The 26,777-nt window shown below is 36.6% G+C and overlaps 1 protein-coding gene across 5 annotated transcripts in view; it reads right to left on the bottom strand.

The window, feature by feature from the left end:
* The window catches only part of SLC38A6 (solute carrier family 38 member 6), a 69,655-nt gene extending 42,878 nt beyond the window's left edge, over nucleotides 1-26,777 (bottom strand). For 4 of the 5 annotated variants that reach the window (XM_057543968.1, XM_007192955.2, XM_057543969.1 and 1 more), the window contains exons 1-4: nucleotides 26,560-26,777; nucleotides 25,318-25,448; nucleotides 23,452-23,525; nucleotides 1,866-1,918 (exon numbers count right to left, since the gene is read on the bottom strand). In XM_057543968.1, the coding sequence (XP_057399951.1) occupies nucleotides 1,866-1,918; nucleotides 23,452-23,525; nucleotides 25,318-25,448; nucleotides 26,560-26,664 (363 nt within the window). In that variant the 5' untranslated portion in view covers nucleotides 26,665-26,777. Of the gene's footprint in view, nucleotides 1-1,865; nucleotides 1,919-23,451; nucleotides 23,526-25,317; nucleotides 25,449-26,263; nucleotides 26,518-26,559 lie in introns of those variants that run through there. The other variant, XM_057543971.1, reaches the window with a different exon arrangement.

Here is a 26,777-nt window from a genome sequence, read left to right as displayed (position 1 = left end):
GCAATTGATACCTACTGTCAATCACACATGAAATTTGGATTTTTCTAAGAATACACTGCAAAAAGCAATAATATCAGCTTATTGATGACTACCTTCCCATTTTTTGTCTGAATTTAAGCATTTTCGATCTAGAAAGTCAGTGTCTCTTTCTATCAATCTATTGATCTATCGATCTATCGATATTTACAGTGCCTAGCACAATGCATGGCACATGGTATTTGCTCAGTAAATATTTGTTTGACAAGTACATAAATCCATTTACAAACAATTAAAATTTTTCCTTAAAAAGTTCAAAGCATTTCAAAAATATTTAATTTTCAGAACAATGTTATCCTATCATATATCATATCCATATTCATATAATATCTGGAAAGAAGGAAATAGGAAAGTTTCAACCCAACTGTGGAAGTTGAGAGAAAATATTAAACAAACAAACAAACAATTCCTCATTTAGAGCATTCTCTGTCTGTGTATCTGCCTACTAAGAACTGTGTGCATACACTAAAATGATAATGCAACTATTGTAGAGTTTTAGGAAAAGGGGACTCTCAATAATCCATGTTGTTCTTGTAGAGTCTGCTGCTATCCAAGGAATGCAGGAAACACCAATGTGAAATAACAGTGACAATGCTTAGTCATGTTTACAGATTATATTAAATTAATTGGAGAGTTTTCTTATATAAATAACATTTTCTTCTTCTTCCTTGATTAAACTGGGTACAGTTAATTGATCATGATTATACCAAACATCCTGATCTTCAAGAAAGAGAAACTGTTTAGATGATTAACAAAAACCTTCACCCTCAAAAGTAACATAGTCTCCATTTAGTTCAAGTTTCAGGCTATTAAGATAAGCTCCAAACCATGAGGTTACATAGTATGATTTAAATCTTCTCTTTTGTGCTTTAAAACCAAAGCTAATTTGAATGTAAATACACATTCCCCCCCCCCACCATTACATAGCTATATCTTTTTCCTCCCAGACTCACTTCTTAGAAGTTAGTTCAGCCATCTACAAATACAGCATCCTTTTATATTAAAAACAAAACAAACAAAAAATACAAACAACAGATTTACAAATGAAAAGAAAAAGTCCTGTTTGGAGCCAACACGTAAATGGGTTTTAGAAGTATGATAGCTCTTCAGAAATAAAAAATTATTAAAGCACTAACAATAATATTTAACTACTGATTACCTGTGGAAGAAGACAGTATTTCCTCTACCCATTAAATTAGTTTAGTATGCCTATCACAGATGAATGCCCAATAAATACTGTTGTTATTTCTCTTATTCTAAGGAGGAAAAGTAGTAGATTTTGAGTCTGGAGTCCTATGTAATACTGGCCTAAGTAATTGTAGACAAATAGGCCCCTTCCCTTCTCTGGGCCTTAATTTCCTAACCTATAAATGAGCGGACATCTAGATCATCTTTTAGCACTGTTCAGTTCTTAAATGATATGATCTAATTATCAGTTTTTTTAAACATGCTATAAGTTTAATTCTATGCTTCTGTCTTGTCCTGTCTTCACGAGAATTTACTCAGATAATATAATCAAAATTAATGAGAAAAACTTAAAGCAGGCCATCATTACTGATTTAAAATTATACAAGTCATTGTTCTCCTTCCTTAGGGTAAAAAACACTAAAAAATTTAAGTGTTGAATTAAATTTATCAATGCATTTTTAGGAAGGGCATAGAGATTTCTTCTCTTTCTCTTCCTGCTCCCATCATTCTCTTTCTTCACTTTAGTTTCCTTTTATTCCCTTAATTTCTTTCTCTTTTATATACTTGTCTTTTCTAACTGGAAATGGTAGGAAAAATTCCTTTCAGGATTTTGGACACAGCAAGGAGAAAAAAAAAATTACCTTTCCAGGTAATCCAAATGCAAAGAGTCCAAGATCTTCATAAGATGTCACAGCTGTTAAGAGAAATTATAACTGTTATTTTTACACAAAACTATTTGTGTGCCAAGTCTTACACAGAAGAAAGCTATCCCACTACTACCTGATAGCTATTGGATTGTCACACTAAATTTAAAGCAGAAGTAATGACTTTGGGGGAAACCTGAAAACTTATGATCCATAAAGACAGCGTCCTCTTAGAGTAAGTAGAGCTTAGCAATTACCAAGGTTGTCTAACAACTACCCAGGCTGCATAAATTCAAATAGAATAATTACTCAAGAACAACCCACTTCTCACTAAACAGTACTTGCAGACCACACTGTCCAAATGTAAGTTTTCATTGGCAACAGCTTCTGAAAACTGCCTGTGTAAATAAAACTTGATAAAGTACAAAAGTTGTATCATACTTTCAGAGACATTCACTTTTGCAGGCTACCTAGGATATGATAATGTATTCATGATAGAAACAATACCCTCATCCTGCAATAAGGGTATATATTTTCTTTTTCATCATAAAGAGTATGAAATTACATTTTCATTCCACATGTTCGAGAAGTGTGATCACAGAAAAGATGAAAATTAAATGGCTCATAAAAGAACCAAATGTGTCCTTAGATGATAAAGCTTCATGTCATAACTAGTGATGTCACAGGTAAAAATAAGAGAAGTAAAAACATTTACATACTCCTAAATTTGAAAAGCCCTTAACCTCACAGTGCTTACCCTGAAAACAAAAAAGCAGGTTAGCAGATACTAAGGCTTGCTAATAGCAACACACATTTCCTATTGAGTCAAAGATATGGCTCATTATTTCTTAAAGAAAGTTTTTAATATATACTCTCAAGATATACATAGGTTTCTTTACCACTACATTAACAAAAAACTCCCCTATACTTTCGTAAAGAAAGTCTACTACGTATGAAAAAATAAGCATTTTGAAAACCACATATGGTCTCTACATGTTATAACTATTACAAAGTCAGAAAGAAAACAGTGAAATGCTATAAAAATACATTTAACTTAAGAACAAAAATTGTTAACATTTTAAACTTTTTTAAACTTTATTATCAGAGTAGAGAGAAGAATTTCAAAACTTTTTGGATGACACAGCTATTTTTTATTTTACTTTTTTATTTTATTATTTTATTTTTTTGGCCGCATCGTGTGGCACGCGGGATCTTAGCTCTGCGACGAGGGATCGAACCTGTGCCCCTTGCAGTGGGAGCGTGGAGTCTTAACCACTGGACCACCAGGGGAGTCCCAACATGGCTATTTTTTAAAATGTATTTACATACTGCTCAACAGTGGGCAAGGACAATTTAATTTTGAATTTGGAACATATAATTTGATTATAAGTAGGAACCTTTATGCTTTAACAATGAAAGACTTCAATAATAATCTTAGAGAGATAGACTGTAGCTATATTTTAGAACATAAAATTAAAAAGCAGAGTTAAAAAATTAAGAACTGGATTTTTTTCCTCCTATGTGAAATGCTGAAATTCTTTTTTTCAAATACACATGTTCTAAAGTGAATGTCAACACAAAAATTAATAATTATTTCAACCAATAAATCTTTACTAGTTTGTCTTCATATTGCTAAATATAATTAAGAGATGATGTTATATAGGGGCACAATTTCTTATATTTAACATTCCAAAGCCTTGGTATATATATTAAACCAGAAAATTCTCTAAATGTTAGCTGCTATCTAATTTGACATTAAGAAGGTAATTTTGTTACATATTATGTGTATGTGAACCAAGTCTCCAGAAGGTCTCTGATCTGTCACTATGAGGCACGAGATTAAAGGAACATCATTGTTCATTTTCAGCATCCCTCTTTCATATTACAGTTGAAAGTGTTTGTTCTTTAAAAAAACTTTCCTTCCAAGGACTTAAAGCAAGGAGGCTTTTCAGTGTTACATATGGAAATATACCACATAATTTGCTTTTAAAATGATCTATTTGGGGGACTTCCCTGGTGGTCCAGCGGGTAAGACTCCACGCTCCCAATGCAGGGGGCCTGGTTTCGATCCCTGGTCAGGGAACTAGATCCCACATGCATGCCGCAACTAAGATCCCACATGCTGCAACTAAAAGATCCCACATGCTGCAACAAAGATCCCACGTGCTGCAACTAAAACCCAGCACAGCCTAAATAAATAAATAAATAAATTTTTAAAAATTAAAAAAATAATTAAATGATCTATTTTGCATTAGATTCTTAGTCAGGGAGCAAGTTATCAAGATAATACTCTTGAGCAACAGTCAGCTCTACCCACCACCAGAGCCTCCCATCAAGCCTCTTAGATAGCCTCAACCACCAGAGGGCAGACAACAGAAGCAAGAAAAACTACAATCCTGCAGCCTGTGGTCCAAAAACCACAGTTACAGAAAGACAGAGAAGATGAAAAGGCAGAGGGCTATGTACCAGATGAAGGAACAAGAAAAAACCCCAGAAAAACAACTAAATGAAGTGGAGATAGGCAACCTTCCAGAAAAAGAATTCAGAATAATGATAGTGAAGATGATCCAGGACCTCGGAATAAGAATGGAGGCAAAGATTGAGAAGATGCAAGAAATGATTAACAAAGACCTAGAAGAATTAAAGAACAAACAAACAGAGATGACCAATACAATAACTGAAATGAAAACTACACTAGAAGGAATCAATAGCAGAATAACTGAGGCAGAAGAACGGATAAGTGACCTGGAAGACAGAATGGTGGAATTCACTGCTGCAGAACAGACTAAAGAAAAAAGAATGAAAAGAAATGAAGACAGCCTAAGAGACCTCTGGGACAACATTAAACGCAACAACATTCGCATTATAGGGGTCCCAGAAGGAGAAGAGAGAGAGAAAGGACCAGAGAAAATATTTGAAGAGATTATAGTCGAAAACTTCCCTAACATGGGAAAGGAAATAGCCACCCAAGTCCAGGAAGCGCAGAGAGTCCCATACAGAATAAACCCAAGGAGAAACACGCCGAGACACATAGTAATCAAAGTGGCAAAAATTAAAGACAAAGAAAAATTACTGAAAGCAGCAAGGGAAAAACGACAAATAACATACAAGGGAACTCCCATAAGGTTAACAGCTGATTTCTCAGCAGAAACTCTGCAAGCCAGAAGGGAGTGGCATGATATACTTAAAGTGATGAAAGGGAAGAACCTACAACCAAGATTACTCTACCCGGCAAGGATCTCATTCAGATTCGATGGAGAAATCAAAAGCTTTACAGACAAGCAAAAGCTAAGAGAATTCAGCACCACCAAACCAGCTCTACAACAAATGCTAAAGGAACTTCTCTAAGTGGGAAACACAAGAGAAGAAAAGGACCTACAAAAACAAACCCAAAACAATTAAGAAAATGGTCATAGGAACATACATATCGATAATTACCTTAAACGTGAATGGATTAAATGCCCCAACCAAAAGACATAGACTGGCTGAATGGATACAAAAACAAGACCCATATATATGCTGTCTACAAGAGACCCACTTCAGACCTAGGGACACATACAGACTGAAAGTGAGGGGATGGAAAAAGATATTCCATGCAAATGGAAATCAAAAGAAAGCTGGAGTAGCTATACTCATATCAGATAAAATGGACTTTAAAATAAAGAATGTTACAAGAGACAAGGAAGGACACTACATAATGATCCAGGGATCAATCCAAGAAGAAGATATAACAATTATAAATATATATGCACCCAACATAGGAGCACCTCAATACATAAGGCAACTGCTAACAGCTATAAAAGAGGAAATCAACAGTAACACAATAATAGTGGGGGACTTTAACACCTCACTTACACCAATGGACAGATCATCCAAAATGAAAATAAATAAGGAAACACAAGCTTTAAATGACACAATAGACCAGATAGATTTAATTGATATATATAGGACATTCCATCCAAAAACGGCAGATTACACGTTCTTCTCAAGTGCGCACGGAACATTCTCCAGGATAGATCACATCTTGGGTCACAAATCAAGCCTCAGTAAATTTAAGAAAATTGAAATCATATCAAGCATCTTTTCTGACCACAACGCTATGAGATTAGAAATGAATTACAGGGAAAAAAACGTAAAAAAGACAAACACATGGAGGCTAAACAATACGTTACTAAATAACCAAGAGATCACTGAAGAAATCAAAGAGGAAATAAAAAAATACCTAGAGACAAATGACAGTGAAAACACGACGACCCAAAACCTATGGGATGCAGCAAAAGCGGTTCTAAGAGGGAAGTTTATAGCTATACAAGCCTACCTAAAGAAACAAGAAAAATCTCAAGTAAACAATCTAACCTTACACCTAAAGAAACTAGAGAAAGAAGAACAAACAAAACCCAAAGTTAGCAGAAGGAAAGAAATCATAAAGATCAGAGCAGAAATAAATGAAATAGAAACAAAGAAAACAATAGCAAAGATCAATAAAACTAAAAGTTGGTTCTTTGAGAAGATAAACAAAATTGATAAGCCATTAGCCAGACTCATCAAGAAAAAGAGGGAGAGGACTCAAATCAATAAAATCAGAAACGAAAAAGGAGAAGTTACAACAGACACCGCAGAAATACAAAACATCCTAAGAGACTACTACAAGCAACTTTATGCCAATAAAATGGACAACCTGGAAGAAATGGACAAATTCTTAGAAAGGTATAAACTTCCAAGACTGAATAAGGAAGAAACAGAAAATATCAACAGACCAATCACAAGTAATGAAATTGAAACTGTGATTAAAAATCTTCCAACAAACAAAAGTCCAGGACCAGATGGCTTCACAGGTGAATTCTATCAAACATTTAGAGAAGAGCTAACACCCATCCTTCTCAAACTCTTCCAAAAAATTGCAGAAGAAGGAACACTCCCAAACTCATTCTATGAGGCCACCATCACCCTGATACCAAAACCAGACAAAGACACTACAAAAAAAGAAAATTACAGACCAATATCACTGATGAATATAGATGCAAAAATCCTCAACAAAATACTAGCAAACAGAATCCAACAACACATTAAAAGGATCATACACCACGATCAAGTGGGATTTATCCCAGGGATGCAAGGATTCTTCAATATACGCAAATCAATCAATGTGATACACCATATTAAGAAATTGAAGAATAAAAACCATATGATCATCTCAATAGATGCAGAAAAAGCTTTTGACAAAATTCAACACCCATTTCTGATAAAAACTCTCCAGAAAGTGGGCATAGAGGGAACCTACCTCAACATAATAAAGGCCATATATGACAAACCCACAGCAAACATCATTCTCAATGGTGAAAAACTGAAAGCATTTCCTCTAAGATCAGGAACGAGACAAGGATGTCCACTCTCACCACTATTATTCAACATAGTTCTGGAAGTCCTAGCCACGGCAATCAGAGAAGAAAAAGAAATAAAAGGAATACAAATTGGAAAAGAAGAAGTAAAACTGTCACTGTTTGCGGATGACATGATACTATACATAGAGAATCCTAAAACTGCCACCAGAAAACTGCTAGAGCTAATTAATGAATATGGTAAAGTTGCAGGTTACAAAATTAATGCACAGAAATCTCTTGCATTCCTATACACTAATGATGAAAAATCTGAAAGAGAAATTATGGAAACACTCCCATTTACCATTGCAACAAAAAAAATAAAATACCTAGGAATAAACCTACCTAGGGAGACAAAAGACCTGTATGCAGAAAACTATAAGACACTGATGAAAGAAATTAAAGATGATACAAATAGATGGAGAGATATACCATGTTCTTGGATTGGAAGAATCAACATTGTGAAAATGAGTATACTACCCAAAGCAATCTACAGATTCAATGCAATCCCTATCAAATTACCAATGGCATTTTTTACGGAGCTAGAACAAATCATCTTAAAATTTGTATGGAGACACAAAAGACCCCGAATAGCCAAAGCAGTCTTGAGGCAAAAAAATGGAGCTGGAGGAATCAGACTCCCTGACTTCAGACTATACTACAAAGCTACAGTAATCAAGACAATATGGTAATGGCACAAAAACAGAAACATAGATCAATGGAACAAGATAGAAAGCCCAGAGATTAACCCACGCACCTATGGTCAACTAATCTATGACAAAGGAGGCAAAGATATACAATGGAGAAAAGACAGTCTCTTCAATAAGTGGTGCTGGGAAAACTGGACAGCTACATGTAAAAGAATGAAATTAGAATACTCCCTAACACCATACACAAAAATAAACTCAAAATGGATTAGAGACCTAAATATAAGACTGGACACTATAAAACTCTTAGAGGAAAACATAGGAAGAACACTCTTTGACATAAATCACAGCAAGATCTTTTTTGATCCACCGCCTAGAGTAATGGAAATAAAAACAAAAATAAACAAGTGGGACCTAATGAAACTACAAAGCTTTTGCACAGCAAAGGAAACCATAAACAAGACAAAAAGACAACCCTCAGAATGGGAGAAAATATTTGCAAATGAATCAACTGACAAAGGATTAATCTCCAAAATATATAAACAGCTCATTCAGCTCAATATCAAAGAAACAAACACCCCAATCCAAAAATGGGCAGAAGACCTAAATAGACATTTCTCCAAAGAAGACATACAGACGGCCACGAAGCACATGAAAAGATGCTCAACATCACTAATTATTAGAGAAATGCAAATCAAAACTACAATGAGGTATCACCTCACTCCTGTTAGAATGGGCATCATCAGAAAATCTACAAACAACAAATGCTGGGGAGGGTGTGGAGAAAAGGGAACCCTCTGGCACTGTTGGTGGGAATGTAAATTGATACAGCCACTATGGAGAACAATATGGAGGTTCCTTAAAAAACTAAAAATAGAATTACCATATGACCCAGCAATCCCACTACTGGGCATATACCCAGAGAAAACCATAATTCAAAAGGACACATGCACCCGAATGTTCATTGCAGCACTATTTACAATAGCCAGGTCATGGAAGCAACCTAAATGCCCATCAACAGACGAATGGATAAAGAAGTTGTGGTACATATATACAATGGAATATTACTCAGCCATAAAAAGGAACGAAATTGAGTCATTTGTTGAGAAGTGGATGGATCTAGAGACTGTCATACAGAGTGAAGTAAGTCAGAAAGAGAAAAACAAATATCGTATATTAATGCATGTATGTGGAACCTAGAAAAATGGTACAGATGAGCCAGTTTGCAGGGCAGAAGTTGAGACACAGATGTAGAGAATGGACATATGGACACCAAGGGGGGAAAACTGCGGTGAGGTGGGGATGGTGGTGTGCTGAATTGGGCGATTGGGATTGACATGTATACACTGATGTGTATAAAACTGATGCCTAATAAGAACCTGCAGTATAAAAAAACAAACAAAACAACTAATACTAAACTTTCATTGGGTTATTTGTATGGAAATATGTTAATATAAATGTTTCAGACATTACATGAAATTTCTAAAAATGTTATATTTGTATTTGTATGGAAATATGTATGGAAATATGTTAATATAAATGTTTCAGACATTACATGAAATTTCTAAAAATCTTATATTTGTATTTGTATGGAAATATGTATGGAAATATGTTAATATAAATGTTTCAGACATTACAGGAAACTTCTAAAAATCTTATATGTTCTGGTATAAGGTTATAAGTAATAATCCTAGTTATTACTTTAAAATGTATATCTCAGAAATAACTAATTTTCTTGTCAACTGCATTATTATGAACTTTCATCAAATCTTTAACCATGGTCATTTTTAAGTCTTCTGTCATTTACAGACAGTTCTGGGTGTACTCTGATGATTTTGCAAGTATGTTCCTATAAAAGGGTTTCATCTTCAAGAAATTCATGGAAAAGACTCTGACAAGTACAGGTTTCTGGTAACTGACTGTACTGCTGAACTGAATGAATAAGCATTTTCAGAACTCTAATGAAAAACTGATGAACTCATAAAAGTGCTAACAAAAGATCAAGATGAAAAAAAAAATTAATTACATGGGACTGAGTGAACTGATGAGGATGAGTATAATTTTTGTGACTTTCTGTCTGAATTAAAAAAAAAAAATCCCACAAGGACTCAGAGGCAAAGAATATACAAATCAATTTTCACTGCAAAGTAAAGGAGCTGTTACAGTGGAGGATTACTGGACTGAATGTCAATATTATGACATAGTATGAGTGTGTTTCATGTTTGGTCATTGCAATCATTGTTGCTTTTGTTGTGGTCATCCATGTACAATGCTTGGTGTCAGTCTATAAAAAAAAAAAAAAAAAAAAAAAAGATAATACTCTTTAAAAAGTTTGACTAGGATTTGTTTTATTTTTAAATAGCAGAAAACAAGTATAGATTGTATATTAGTAAATATAAAAAGCAAATAACTTTCCGATAAGCAAAAATAATATTGAAATATTCCAAAAAGAATTGGTATTTCAATTATCTAAATTTAAATAAATTAAACATTTATTCTTAATTTTTAAATTAGAATATAACATTTATTACTCCAGAAAATATAATCAAACTAACAGCTTAATGAAGATAGTTGTAACTTCTGACAATAGTGGCATACATTTTAGCAATCTCACATTTGTTCTCTATTATTTTCTAGTTTTATAAAAATATCTTTAAGTACACCAAAGTCCCAAATTCAGAGTGAACATAGTTTAGACTTTTAAATGGAGACTTACTACTATGTTCAAATCCTAACTCTACCTTTCAAGTCAGCAGGTCTGGCTAGTCATTCAGTTCTGTCACTGTCATCTTACTTCTTTTATGTTGCAAAAATTAGGAGTACTTTTCCATGTCTGAGACATCATTAGTATGAATAACGGCTTCTGGCTTAACTTCGAGGCTTTGCTAAGATAAAATATGTACACAGTCAGTCAAATGCTTTATCTCCACATATTCACTTTTTAATGGTTTTCTGGATCATCTTGACACACAAACCAAAACAACACTAGTGAAATACTTTGAAAATTCTGTTCTACCATTTGGACAATTAAGATGCTCGTAACAGTGTAAATTGGAACTGACTTTGGAATGTAATTTGACCAATGAACCTTGAAAATATTTATAATATTTGACCCCTGGGAGCTTGCATCTTAGGAAATAAGACTAACATCAGAGAAATCATTATATGCAAAGATACTCATTATGCATTATTTACATTGAAAAAAAAAGACTACCTAAATGCTCAATAATGGTAAAGTGGTTAAGTAAATTATGGTAGGTATATCTGGTAGAAATAATATGCAGCCATGAAAAACTATGTTTATAATAACATGAAAAATGTCAATATTAAGTGAAAAACATAGGATTTGATTGAATATGATCTATAAAGCAAAACACTCTTTCATATGATCAATGTTTTAATATCTTATTTATAATGTAAAAGATGTTTTGAGAAATATCAAAATGAGATGTGGTGATGACCAGTCACATTAATGGCAAATTCTTACAGAAGAGGAATAACATTAATTATGAAAATTATGAATTTAATTTGGCCTTTTACAGGAATTCATACAAGCAGTACTTGGCACAATCCTTAAATAAATAACTGAAAGCAGTCACTAGCAATCTATTTTAGGAAATTATTTTTTGATATTGAAGAAATCAATGCTATGGTTTTGAGGGGATGGAAAGGCTGTAAATCTTAATCAAGTAAATTGGGGAAAAATTTCTTCTTTAACGTACCATCAAGGCACACTTTAGTGCTATTTTGGCTAGACCAAGAGTTTGGCCTCCCCAGGAATCGTTTGGAAAGCTGCTTCCCATGAAGTAGTGGAATATTTCCAGCTAGTTACTCCAGTGTTCCGTCTGCTTTGCATTTTTTCCTCAATGAAATAGGACAATTAATAAACTCTGGTTACAGTACAAAGCCCAAGTTTCAGCAGCAGCAATATTATCTTTGGAACTGGATTGAGGGACATGAGTTATTCAAATACAGTTCAACTCTCAGAAAGCAGGCCATTTGGAATGCACCCTTATTTTGAAATTCTTTTCTTTCTCATGTTTTCCTTCATTTTCCTCTTGTCTTTTTTCTCTGTAAGAGTGTCATGCAAGCCATTCATTTATTGAACGTCTACTATGCAATTGTATCACCACTTCTGGTCTTTCTTAATATGTATGTAAATGTCAGTTTACCAACTAAATGTGGCATGATTTTAGAGCACCTGATGTAGTAAAAGAAAATAGAATGCTAGAGTAGAAGGAACATTCTCCTTTCAACTTCACAGAGGTGAGATACTGCAGGCAGAGAAAAAGTTCTAGGATCCCAACATACTGCTTGGTTCTGCAGTGAACAAGATTTACAGTCATTCATATCCTATAAATGCTATTCACTGGTTTTCAACTTTAGACTCAACTTACACATAAAAGATGAATGACTTGCATATGATTACAAAACAAAGTAAATATTGTCAACCTTGACAATATAAGGGTACAGCAGAAGGACTACGGGAAATAGAAAGAGAACAGGGGAAAGCAAGGATAGGAGCACTAATACATACAACATAGCAGAGTCAAGACACACCATCTAAAGTCCATGAAACAAAAATAAAACTTTAAATATATTGTTTATACTGAGCCTGCGCTCTAGAGCCCACGAGTCACAACTACTGAGGCCCGCGCGCCTAGAGCCCATGCTCCACAAGGAGAGAAGCGCCACAATGAGAAGCCCGCGCACCGCAACGAAGAGTAGCTCCCATTCGCCACAACTAGAGAAAGCCCGCGTGCAGCAACGAAGACCCAACACAGCCAAAAATAAATAAATAAATAGATGAAATTAAATAAATAAATGTATTGTTTACAGTTACAAACAATCAGTGAAAGAATTATTGAATACAAACTAATGAAAATTAGAAGGGGAAGGATTAGTGCACCTGAGCTGAATCTTCACCTTCCATAATGAGGTGTCAACAGATAAAATTTAAATCACTAAATAACAGTAGAAGAATATTATTTAGACTTAGGAAGGTAACTCCCCAAAAGAATTCAAAACGAAAACTCTAAATGTTGCTAATCCAGTGAAATGGAACTAGATGTGGGGGAGAATGAGCGGGGAAGTGCTTCAAGTCCTCCTGCGCAAGTGCACACACACATACGCATGTACATGCACGTGTGTGTGACTGTTAGTACCTTGATAAAATTAAAAGAGGAGGTTAATTTAAAAATATGTGTAACCCTGCAGAGACTCACACCCATCCTTCCCTGCAGCCCAATAACAAAAAGTTCAGTTCTGCTACAGGAAACATTCTGCCCTCAAGGCAAACGATACGAAGGGATAATCACTACAAGAGCAGGGTATGCACACAATCTAGCCTAGGGTTTCTCATCCTGCCACTACTGACATTTTTGGCCTGGGTAACTGTTTGCAGTGGGGGGCTGTCCCGTGCACTGTAGGACGTTTAGCAGCATCCCTGGCCTCTACTCACTAGATACTAGTAGCACCTCACCCTGCCCTGCAATTCTCAGGTGTGACAACCAGAAATGTCTTTAGACGCTGCCAAATGCCCCTGGGGGAGAAGAATCAAGGCAAGATGAGAACTACTTACTAGCAGAAAGGATGAGACAAGAACACCATTCAATGAAGATGGAATCACATAAACAGCCCACTTAATTGTGAGAATATTGAACTATGCTCACTAATCACAAGAAAAAGATACGAAATTATAAATAGTTTGGACAGCTGACTATCACTCCAAACAATAAACAAATTGAGATGGGAAATACGAATAGGAAACAGGAATCTACTGTCTTTCAATCAGTTTCAATCTCGTTCGCTCTCACAGTGACAGCATCTCACAGTGCTGAAGGGGATTCCTTGTGACCTTAGCAATCCATATCCTTCACACAGCGCCCAGACCAAAGCTGGGGAAAAATAAAAGGCTCTCAACTTTATTGAGAAATGATGTATTGGTGTCCAACTTGTCATGTAAATGTTGTACACTCTATTTTATAGACCATACAAGAAATTTTCAAAGGTACTTTTGACTATATATAATTTTTGCCTTGTGTGTTAATTTTGGAACTTTTAAAATAGTCCCTCTGTAGCTCTAAGCCATTCATCACCCACATATCCAGCTTTTATTAAATATCCTCTGTATGTCATGTACAGTTCGGTAGATGCTGAGGAAACAATGGTAAATGCTTTCAATATACACTAAATTTTCCAGGAATACAATTACCATGTAAATGGATGGTTGGTTTTGTTTGGAAATTTGCCAAAAACTGTTCGCCATTTAGGAAAATCACATCACCAACAGCATTTATTTTGTTTTTGTTTCTCCTTTACTTGGCTACATGGCATTATATTATGTATAAATACTGTATTAGTTTCCTATGGCTGCTGTAACAAAGTATCACAAATTTGGTGACTTAAAACAACAGAAATTCAGGGACCTCCCTGGTGGCGCAGTGGTTAAGAATCTGCCTGCTAATGCATGGGACAGGGGTTCGAGCCCTGGTCCAAGAAGGTCCCACATGCCGTGGAGCAACTAAGCCCGTGCGCCACAACTACTGAGCCTGTGCTCTAGAGCCCACAAGCCACAACTACTGAGCTCTCATGCTACAACTACTGAAGCCCACATGCCTAGAGCCCATGCTCTGCAACAAGAGAAGCCACCGCAATGAGAAGCCCGCGCACCGCAATGAAGAGTAGCCCCCACTTGCTGCAAGTAGAGAAACCCCTTGCACAGCAACGAAGACCCGATGCAGCCAAAAATAAATAAATAAATAAATTTATTTTAAAAAAAAAAACAAACAGAAATTTATTTTCTCACAGTTCTGGAGGTCAGAAGGCCAAAATCAGTCTCACTGGGTCAGTATCAAGGTATTAGCAAGGCCACAATCCCTCTAGAGGCGCTAGAGAAAATCTGTTCCTTGCCTCTTCCAGCTTCCAGTGACAGCTGGCATGACTTGATTTGTGGCCAAATCACTCCTATCTCTGCCTTTGTGGTCATATTACCTTCTCCTCTTCTGTCTGTGCTCTCCCTCTGTGATACATGTGACTGCACTGAGTCCACCAGAATAATCTCCCTTGCAAAGTCCTTTTTTGCCATAAATGATAACATTCACAGGGATTAGAATTTGGATATGTTTTGGGGGGGCCGTTGTTTAGCCCACTACAGGTAGGTTATAATAGCTATAGGAATTTCATTTTAGATAGTAAAATGAGCATTTAGAATTTTTTTTTTTTAATAAGAGGAGGGTGCTGTGATGGATAGTATTTCAAATCACTGCTCTGAAGGGTTTCAGTAAAAAAAAAAAAAATTGGGGAGAACCAGGGGCCATTTTACTCCTTATTTATTTCCTCATCATTGTTAACAATTAAAATCCTCATAAAAGAATTGTCACCTTACTTTAGGAAGAGGAAGATAGGCGATTATGTTCTCTTTCTCAGTGGGCTCTAGGAAGGACCAAAATTCTCTTTGGAAGCAACAATTGGTGAATCCCAGTATCCACCTTGACCCTTTTTAAACCACTTCAGTGGCTTCTCACTGCCTCAGCAAAAACTCCAAGTTCCCTAGGATCTGACACTTGTCTATCTCTTCAGTTTCACTTTCTTCTTTGTACCTCATGCATAAATAATAGTAAACTATTTTTGGTACCTGACTAAAATGTTCAGTATGTACCTTTGTATATGCTGGAATATTCTCTCTTGCCTTGTCTGCTAGTCAAATTGCTTTTTAGCTCATTCCTCCAGGAATATTTACTGAACCTCACACTCCCCACCTCCACCCAGACAAGGCAAAACATTCCCTCCTCTGAGCTATCACTAATACCTGGCACATATTTAAATTACCACACTACATTATGAATTATTTGCTTATGTGTTTGTCTCCCCTTCTACATTATGAGCTTTTTTAAGGGAAGGAAGTGAGTCTTATTTACCTCTGTAATCCTAATAGATAATGAGTATAGAATGAATGAATGAACCTCTATCCTGGGCTTCAGTTCTAAGACCTGTCCATCTAGTTTTACTTCAAAGTCCACATATCCAAAACTGAACTCATTTTTATTTTGAACTAACATCTGCTGTGTTCTATGTCCATTAATGACACAATCATTAATCCAGTGGCCTACGCCAGAAATCTGGGAGATATCCTCAGACATCCTCTTCTCCGCATTCAGTCTAACTTCCCCACGTTCCTTAACCTGTTTTTTTTCTTTTATTCTCCTGTTAATACCTTGTCTCAATCTCCCACTATTGGATTCTTAGATTTTTGTAACAGCCAGGCTTGACTACTAACCTACCCAGGTACTGTTAGTGCAAATTAGAGCTAGACAGACAAATGAGAAAGGCACTCCATTCAAGAAGAAGAGAAAGAAAAGAGTTTCCATCCTGAACACACGCATGAACACATCCTGAAGGCAAGCATGGCCTGGAGAGCTGACTGTGTCTTTGTGAAAAGAACTACTCTAATCTGGAGGTGGCTCTTAGATCTGCTACTTGGTTGTTGTCCTGGGAATTCCCTCTACTTCTCCCCTGTGCTAGATTCCCTGTTTTTTTGGTACTCTTTAACTTGGGTAAATGGCATCCTGAATTGCTCATTAAGAGTGCACGGGAGATAATTTTTTGAGTCCTTACATGTATGAAAATGTCATTATTCTTCCTGCACACTTAAATGATAGTTTGGGTGGGTATAGAATTTTATACTGAAATCATTTCCTCCCAAAATTCTGAAGGTATTGCTTTATAGTCTTATTTGTAGTACTTCCTGGGAAGTCTTTTGCCATTATAGTTTTTGATTCTTTGTATAAGAATTTTGGTTTGTTTGTTTCTCCTCTCTGAAGCTTTTAGTATAGTTTCTTTATAACTGTATTTCTGATTTTTCACAATTATGCACTTTTTTAAAAATTAATTTTTATTGGAGTATAGTTGCTTTACAATGTTGTGTTAGTTTCTACTGTACAGCAAAATGAATCAGCTATACATATACATATATCCCCTCTTTTTTGGATTTCCTTCCCATTTAGGTCACCACAGTGCATTAAGTAGAGTTCCCTGTGCTATACAGTATGTTCTCATTAGTTGTCTACTTTATACATAGTATCAATAGTGTATCTGTGTCAATCCCAATCTTCCAATTCCTCCCCCCCACCTTGGTATCCATACATTTGTTATCTACATCTGTGCTTCTATTTCTGCTTTGCAAATAAGATCATCTATACCATTTTTCAAGGATGCACTTGATACGACTTCTTTTACAATCATTATATTGCTTACCAGGAAAAATGCTTTCAATCTGGAAACTAATTTCTTTCAGTTACAAAAACTTTGCTTGTATTATTTTGTTGACAATTTTCTACCATCTAATTTTTTCTGTTCTCTTTTTGTGGAATTCCTATTATTTGCATGTTGAACCTCCTGGACTGATCCTCTCATTTTCTGATATTTTCTCTCCCATTTTCAAGCTCCTTGTCTTTCACCCCTCAGGAAATGTCCTTAACTCTTTCAGCCCAGCTACTAAATTAATTTTAAATTTCCTTTTTTACATCTAGGACTCTTGTATTCTCTGACTATTGCCTTGTAATAATTTCTTGTTCTTGGTTCAACAATGCAATATCTTCTTTTAGTTCTCTGAAGCTATTAAATATAGTATTTTTTTAATGTTTTCATCTGGTCTCTGCATTATCTGTTTCCTCTTTTCCTCTGAGTTTGTTTCTTTCCTTTTTTTTTTTTTTAACAGACTTCATTTTTAGAGCAGTTGTAGGTTCACAGCAAAATTGAGCAGAAAGTACAGACAGTTCCCACATTCCCTCTAACCCCACACACGCATAGCCTCGCCCCCATCAACATCCCCCACCAGAGTGGTACGTCTGTCACATCAATGAATCTATGCTGATGCATTGTTATCACCGTAAGTCCATGTTTAGAGTTCACCCTTGGTGTTGTACACTCTATGGGTTTTGACCAGTATAGTATCATACAGAATAGTTTCACTGCCCTAAAAATCATCTGTGCTCCACCTCTTCATTCCTCCTTCCTCCCTAAACCCTGGCAACTACTGATTTCTGTCTCCATAGTTTTGTCTTTCCCAGAATGTCACATAGTTGGAATCATACAGAATGTAGCATTTTAGATTGGCTTCTTTCACTTAGCAATATGCATTTATAAGGATCCTCCATGTCTTGAAAGCTCATTTCTCTTTAGTGCTGAATTATATTCTATTATCTGGATGGACCACAGTTTATCCATTCATCTACTGAAGGGCACCTTAGTTGCTTCTAAGTTCTGGTAATTACGAATAAAGCTGCTATAAATATCCATGTGCAGGTTTTTGTGTCGACATAAATTTTCAATTCATTTAGGTAATACCAAGTAGTACAAATGTTGGATTGAAGGGTAGACTCTATACCTTTTCACCATGCTCTTCACACTTGTTTTGTTAACATGTTACTTTCAAAATTACAGAACAGATACTTTCTCACATTTGGAACTTGCATTTGGAGTAAGAGAAAAAGAGTCCAAAATAACTCTAAGATCTTTGGCCTGAGCAACTAGAAGGAAGACTTATTATTTAATTAGATGAGAAAAGACTGGAAGATGTAGATTGGCAGTGCAAAAATGGAGAGTTTGATAAATTTGAGATTAATATATTAGATATCCAAGTGGAAGTATCATGGAGGAAGTTGGATATGAGACTGAAATTCAGGGGAAGAGATGCAGGCTAGGGGTATAAATTTTAGGGCCGTAATGAGCCCAAAAGTGTAAAAGAAAAGAGATCAGAGGAATACTGCCAGGGTATTCCAATGTTTAGAAGATGGGGAGATGAAAAGGATTCAGCAGAAGAAAAGAGAAGGAGTATTCTGTGAAACAGGAAGAAAACCAGGAGAGTATGAATAGTGTTTTACAGAGGAAGGTGTGATCAACTGTGTCAAATGCTGATGACTAGTCAACTAAGATGAAGACAGAACTGACCACTGGATTTAGCAATGTGGAAGTTGCTGGTACAATAATTTCTGTGGAATAATGGGGAAAGCCTGACTGAAGAGTGTTCAAGAGAGAATAGGAGGAAGGGGAAATATCTGGTATAGACAACTATTTTGAGGAGTTTCACCATGAAGGCATAGAGCATACTGAACGAATGTGGAGTCATTTTTAAAATGGAAGAAATTATAGAATATTTGTAAACTGATAAGAAGAAAACAGAAAGGAACAAAGATGATGAAAGAGAAGAGAGGGAAGAAAGTGGCTGGAGTAACGTAGGTGAGAGCAGATGGGGTCATAGTATAAGTGGAGGGATTGGCCTCAGATAGGAACACAAAGAGTTCATCCAAAGTAACAGAATATATAGCACAGATGAAGATGGGTAGGTAGAAATGGTAGCAAGAGCTTATAAAGTTCTTTTATGATTGCTTCTATTTTCTCAGTGAAATAGAAAGTGAGAATATCAGCTAAGAATGAAATCAAGGAGAATGTGTTGAAGGTTTGAGAGAAAGAAGAAAACAAAAAGTCATCTCCTAGATAGCAGAGTAAGCAAGTGAATGAACTAAAGAAGTTAATAAAGATTAGGTGATAGCATCACAGATCCACTAGACATTGAATTATAGCGATATTCATCTGCATGGTTGTGTCTTCTTCAGGAACATTCAACTGCACAGGTGCCTCTGTGAAGTAGGCAGAGTTACATTTAATCATGGTTGGAGTTTTGCCAGGGGAGTAGCATGATGAAAGGGAGGAGCAAGGGAGTGATTCTAATAATATACCAGGAAACTTCAACTGAATAAAGAGGGGAAATATGGACAAGAGAGTGAAGGAGAGTGCGAAGGTGGTAGATCAATGAACTCAAGTCCTGGCAGAGGTGAAGAATTGCCAGAGTTGGAGTACTTGAGGGAATAAGTTTAAAAAAATTAAAAAGATGGTGGTTTTTGGAGGGTGAGATTCTTGAAAATGAGATTTTGGAGGGATGCAATTTTGGTAATGACAAGATCAATGGTATGACCATGGAAATCAGTAGCTGAGGCAGGCCAGGAGTATGATCATTAGAAGAGAAGAGGTTAAGGAAATGAAAGTATTAGAAGAATTATCTACATGGATATTGAAATCATCCAGAATTATGACAGGGGTAAAACTGAAGAAACTGAAAGGAAAGCAGAAGCTAATATATTCATAAAATGACAGAAAGTGGCTGAGGAGTCTATAGATGTTAACCATAAAGGGGGAATTAGGTAGCATAGAGTTATGAGATTCAAAGCTGGGAGTTTAGGGAGAGGGAGGTGGTTGAAAAGTGGAAATGAGGTGTGACTAGGACACCTATCCCATCTTTAGACAAGTATGAGGGACATGGAAGAGAAAAGAGTGGCCACTTGAGAGGACTACAGGGAAAGCAGTGTCCTCAGAGAAGTCTTAGGTTCTCTTAGAGTAAGAAAGTTACGAAAATGTTCAGAAAAGAGTTGAGGGCACAGGGTTTTACTGATGACTGACCATGCGTTCTAGAGGGCACACTGGAAGGGTTTCAGGAGTTGGGGAGAAGGGGGAGACGAAGTCAGAAAATAGATGACAAACAACAAGTTCCTACTGTAGAGCACAGGGAACTAGATTCAATATCCTGTGATAAACCATAATGGAAAAGAATATATAGATGTATAACTGAATCACTTAGCTGTACAGCAGAAGTTAACACAACATTGTAAATCAACTATACTTCAATAAAATTTAAAAGAAAAGAAAAGAAAATGGATGACAGAACCATATGGAGTGAGTCTGGGAAATGAAGGATAACATAGGATTCTTGAAGTGACTGACATACATTGAGATAAGTGGTATAATGTCGTTAATCCAAATGATCTCAAGGCAAATAATGATGACAATGCAGTGAGTGGTGGGGATCAAGGACTAGGAAGTAGGGACCTGACCAGATGCAGGCTGAGTTCTAAGACTCTGATTCCCTTCTGCTGACACTGATGTGGAGGCCAGAGGAGGGGAGCTCCTCATTTATTCCCAGAGCACAAAAATTTCCCCAAAGAATCACAACGAGCCAACTGTTTCTGAGACAGCAATATGTACAAGACCTTGCAATCCTTATGGGTTCTGGCCCAATGAGAACTCTTAATAATAAAAGCTAGCATTTACCAAGGACCCGACATTTTATATACATTATTATATTTCATTCTCACAACAATCCCAAGAGAAAAATATTATCACTACCATTTTAGAGTTGGCAGACTAAGGCTAGAGAGATTAAGGTACCTTACATGCCTCCTCAGCTCCCAAGAAAAGTCCAGATAGAACCCAAATCCTACATAAAATCGAAAACAGCAGAATTTTGTGTGAAGAAATCCTTTACTTTCATAAAGATAAAAAATTCTCTTGCACTCCAGGCAAATAAATGAAGAAGTTAATCTGTAAAGACTTATGATAGCCCTTTCTCCGACCAATGAATTCAATCTGAGCATAATACTCCTTTATGACAGTCCAATAAACTGGGGAGAAAATTTAGCTATACATTATTCTCTAGAATGAATATATATATATATATATATATATATATATATATATATTTTGTTGTTGTTGTTGTTGTTGTTTTGTTTTTAATATAAAAAATTTGTTAAAGCCTACCTCCACAGAGAATTTTACAATCACTGAAGGAAATTCAATCAACAGAAGGCAGGTGCATCAATGTATATGAAGAACCATGAAGAAGTTAGCTCATGGACCAAATAAGCTACAAAAATCAAAGAAAAAGAAAAAAGAAAGAGAAACAGAGCTTTTCACTTATATGCCCAAAGTTACAGAAAAGAACAACAGAGAGTGTCAGAATTTCAAAGTTAAATACAGATAAACTGAAGGAAAGCAAAAAAATTAGAATTATTTGGAAATCTTCATAAATTGAATATTACTTCCAAATAATTTAAATTAATAAAGCAAAACACTTCAGTTAATGAAGACATAATTGCCATGTAGTTGACCAATGTATTAATCTTTTAGTAGAATCCATGATAAAATAACATATGAAGATGTTAAATTATCACAATTAAGTAAAAATATTTTTTTTACACAAAGAAGCAAAATTTCAAAACATGTTATTAAAATTCCAGTCAAGTTTCAGCAGGATTTACAAATACACTCATTTAATGATCTTATTCCTGAATTTGGGATGCTGTTATGAACAATTTGTTACTTTGTTACTTTGAGATTAATATCATTAATATTAAACAGATTAATACTGTTTCCTAGTATTTTTATCTGTCTGCACGTTCACCCAAGCCCCTTGAAAGCAGAGGAATATATTTGTGGGTTGGATGGCCAAAAGCAGTGGCACAAGTTACAGCTATGAACTACGGATGCTAAATCAGTTTTGCATAAGAATCCCCTGGAGGACTTTTAAAAATATATTCCTGAATCCCACCTCAGATTCTTGGAATTAGAATCCCTAAGGCTTAGAAACCTCTGTTTACACAACGATCTGCAGGTGTGTCTGATGCATAGCCAGATTAAACAGACTAGAGCTGTGGATTTAGAACTATGTTCTGAAGACAAAATACTCAAGATATACCTGTGGGCTTCCCTCACCTGTTTCAGCCAGAATAATCCTATTTTTATCTATTTTATGTATCTATTCTGTTTCTTAAAGTCTGAAAACAAAGATCATATACGGCAAAGTGAACCCACCCACATAAGAATTAAACTCATGATTCTGGAGTCAAAACTGACCTAATCCAAAAATACACAAGACTAGGGACTTCCCTGGTGGTCCAGTAGCTAAGGCTCCGCACTCCCAGTGCAGGGGGCCTGGGTTCGATCCCTGGTCAGGGAACTAGATCCCACATGCCACAGCTAAAAATCCTGCATGCCACAACTAAAAGTTCCCACATGCTGCAACTAAAAGATCCCGCATGCCACAACAAAGACTGAAGATCCCGTGTGCCGCAACTGAGACCTGGCAAATAAATAAATAAATATTAAAAAAAAAAAGATGAGATTAGACAGATAAAAAGACCAGGACTGATGGACATAGAGTATTTGTTAATGCCAAAAGAAAAACCTTATGAAAGCAGTTCTGTAATTCATACACTTTTATTTATTGCAACTTAAAAGAACTTACTCAATATATGACTGAACTGCATAATAAAGTTTCAAATGGAAAAAACTCATACACATATGAGGGGGGCAGAGATGGCAGTAGTAGTAGATCTGGGAAGGTGTTCTCGAGGAGATGATCACCCTACGAGAAAGATGACCAGCATGAACACCTGTCTACTGCTTCCCCATAACACAAGGTCTGGATCCTTTAAACACCTTTCAGGTGCTTCCCCTAATCTACTCTAACCCAGAAAACTATGTCATGTGTTGTGGAGAAAGGCAGGGAAGAATGCTGGTTTCCTCCTCCCATTCTGTCCTTGGATATTCCTCTGTAGGACTGGGTCTACATATCCTGACCTTTTGAAATTCTCCATTTCAACCATCCTACCTAATAATAATGTATGTCCGCTGGAAATCTGAGATTTGAGACAGCCAATGCAATGTACATAGATATAATCACAATGGGCTACTTCATCAAATGAATCAGCATAACATTTTACTCACCTGTCTGAATACACAAACTAAGCAGGAGATGAACTGAGTAAGAAGCCAGGAGAGCGACTATCAGCAGCAAGAAACTAAAATATAAAACAGCACATGGTCAAATCCCTCCCAAATTTCTTTTTTATGGTATCTCATTAAAAAAACAATTTTTTTTCCCACATTCAAATGCTCACAGGGACTGTCTTTGAGTAGTTGGATTATGGTCATTAAAGAAAGTAAGAAGATACTTTCTATATTTACCAAATTTTATTTAAATAAATATGTACTGCTTTTAAAATAAAACTCAGAAAAAAACCAAAGTTTATTTAAAACGACAAAAGAATTTCCTTCTTTAGCGCTCTTGTCTGCTGACTGCTGGTTCAGCCATTCAGTTATCTTGTAATACATCCCTTTTATGACTCATTTTTCCTATTGTTAAGTCTAGAGAGAAGTTTCAGTTGTGAAATCTCATTGTCTTCTTTTTTCTTTGCTCTATCCCTCCCCTTCCAAAGATGTGTACCTCCCTATAATTTTGAATTAACACTGCATTTCCTAGCATCTATTAAACACACACTCACCAAACCAAACCAAAAAAGTACAGTTAACACACTTCTAATGACACCATTTGAAAAATGTGCAATGTAATAATTGGGGTCCTCTCGCCAAAAGTATGAAAAGAAACAGCATGCAGAATCCCCTACTTATTCTCAGGAAGGTACTGGCAGGACAAACTTCTAGAGAGCTGTCCTCAGTGGAGAGCTCCCGAAGCTGAAGAAATTCTATCCTTGTAGTCCACTTAATACTTGTTAATAAGCAGCAAAACTGAGAGGTGAAAGTACACTTGTCAACTGATGTCAGAGACCTCACAAAGTAACAGTTTGGCATCACCAAATGGAAACCGTGGTATGATTCAGCAAGCACCCATTCAGTGGTATACATCTGCATGTAAGACACTGGAGTATAAAATGTGATTTTTCAAAGGGAACTAAGAAATAAGTCCCATGATTATGTCTTGCCTAAGATGTCACACATAGCTTTGAAGTTTTAAAACTATGGAAGTCCGTGAATACGTCCCATAATAAAAGCAAGTTGGTTTGCTAATCAAGAATTTCAAAATAAAAGCAAAAATGAACCTACATGAGACTATGTATTTTATTTATTTTTTGAGACTATGTATTTTAAATTTCCTAGAAAAATAGGTCTGCTTCTACTGACAAAACAAACTTGTTCATTCATTCTATTAAGCATGGTGCTAGATGCTAAGGATAAGGTCTAGTCCTAAAGGATTTCAGAGTTGAGTGGGGAAACTCACTTGCAAACAAATCATTATATTATAACAAAAGAATAAATATACAAAGTACTATGGAAGCACAGAAAAGACAGGAATGTCTTCTATCTTGGGCAAACTGGCATATGAGCTGAGTCTCAAAAGATGAGAAGGAATAAGCACAGAATACATGTCTAGCCTCAGAAAGTGAAACAAGACTACTTAACGGTAGGAAAAGGGGAGATGGAGAGAAATGAAAGAATCATGTGCTTTATTTACACTCACCAAATCGCTATTTATAAGTAATCTTCATGGCTGATAAACTTTGATTTACTTTGGCCAACTTGACACAACAAACAAGCCACTTCTTAAGGTTATAAACAAGTGTGGATCAAGTTTCCATTTTTAAAAATTAGCCACACTTTGGATGAAAAATACAAATTATGTAGCATCCCTCCAAGCTACAGACTAGCAACAATACAAGAGTAAGAGGAAAATGCTAAAACCTCAGAAATAACTAGAAATTGTATAATACCAGCTTCTGCCGCCTACCTCTTTGCTTCTCAGTGTACTATAAAAATGAAAGAAAAAAAAAAGTAAAATAAGAAAAAAAAACTCACCTAAATCCAAGGATACCAGTATGAGCCATAACATAAGCTAAGCCAAGGATGCCACTTCCCATGATGGCATTCATCAAATTAAACACTGAGAAACCAAATGAAACACCTGGGGATCCCTGTCTGTGAAGTTCCTGTAAGCACACAAATTTAATAAAGTGTTTGAATGGTGAAGTTCAAATTTCCTTCAGAAATGACTGACAGGTTATGGAGAAAGTCTCTTACAAACCACAGGCATCATGTGACATACTAGCTGCTCAACCAGCACTGGTTTCCTTTCCTTCCCTTCTCACCGCTCACTAGTGCAGCTCCAGGAACCTGGTTTCCTGGGAAAATCATTGCCACCTGCACAGAGACCCGGTAGAATTCAGGAAGAGCCATGACTAACCAACCTTGTGACTGCAAAAGATGATGATAGGGTAAGACGGGGTGGGGACAGAGAGCAGGCAGATGGCCTCAAGCTCACGTGATTACTGAATCCCTGAGTCAGCTTGGAGCTGCTGTAGACAACTGTTGCTCCCCAATTACTAGGACTGCAAGACTAATCTCTATTTATACACTCAATGAATTAAGTCTGTCCAACTGGAAGGATGGTCAGGAATGCCATGCAATGACGATATAATAAATAGAAGCAATTCACATTGCTCTGGCGAGGATACCCCCAGAAAACACTCTCCCCTAAAACAGCATTCGGGAACAAAGTCCTAGAAACTGTTACTGCCCTGGGACTTGAGTTAAAGAGCCGAAGTGCCCACTGCACAGGCTTTAGGGCCAGAGAAGTGCTACATACTTATTACCAGGCCACCTCCGCTCCTTCACGGTTAAGGGTCTTTGTATTAAGATGTTTACAGGTCCCCAATGACTAAGCGGAGAAAAGAAAAATCTTTTGACTCTTGCATAAAGCTCACAAGACTAGTGGAGGGAACGAGAAGCCGACAAAGATACTAACAAACAGCAGTGAATTACATAACCGCGGGGCTGCTCCTCTGTGGGGTCCCCAGCCTCCACCCGCTGCTGCACCTCTTCCACCTGAGCCTGCACCTTTACTTCAGCTTCTCTTTCTAGGACACCTTAGGCTCCTATCACATTCATGAACTCCGCCAGATCTCCTCGGAATCTCGGCTGCTGCGTTTGGGCCCCAAGCCCTCAGCTTCTCCCCTCTCCCCTTGCCATCCCCTTTCTTTTCCGGGTCTTATTTGGCAGGCACTTCAGAGAAGTGCCGGGAAGCGTGTGGAGCGAACTTACGTTGCTAAGCAACGGGCTCAACTCTTCCGCCTCCGCCTCTTCGGGCTGCCTGGCAGAGACAAACCAGCCGGGCTCAGCGTCCACGATCCCCCAGGGCGCCTCCATGCTGCTCACTGGCCGACTACCCAGTCCATCTACAAGCTACTACCCCAGCCCTCCCGTCGGGTAGTCGCGCCAGAGGCGGAGCTATGGTCTCGGCCCTTCCGGGTTTCCGTACC

The sequence above is a fragment of the Balaenoptera acutorostrata genome, chromosome 3 (assembly GCF_949987535.1).
Source record: "Balaenoptera acutorostrata chromosome 3, mBalAcu1.1, whole genome shotgun sequence".
NCBI lineage: Eukaryota > Metazoa > Chordata > Mammalia > Artiodactyla > Balaenopteridae > Balaenoptera > Balaenoptera acutorostrata.
Note: the sequence above shows the minus strand (reverse complement) of the source record. Positions and strands in the feature narration are given on the sequence as shown.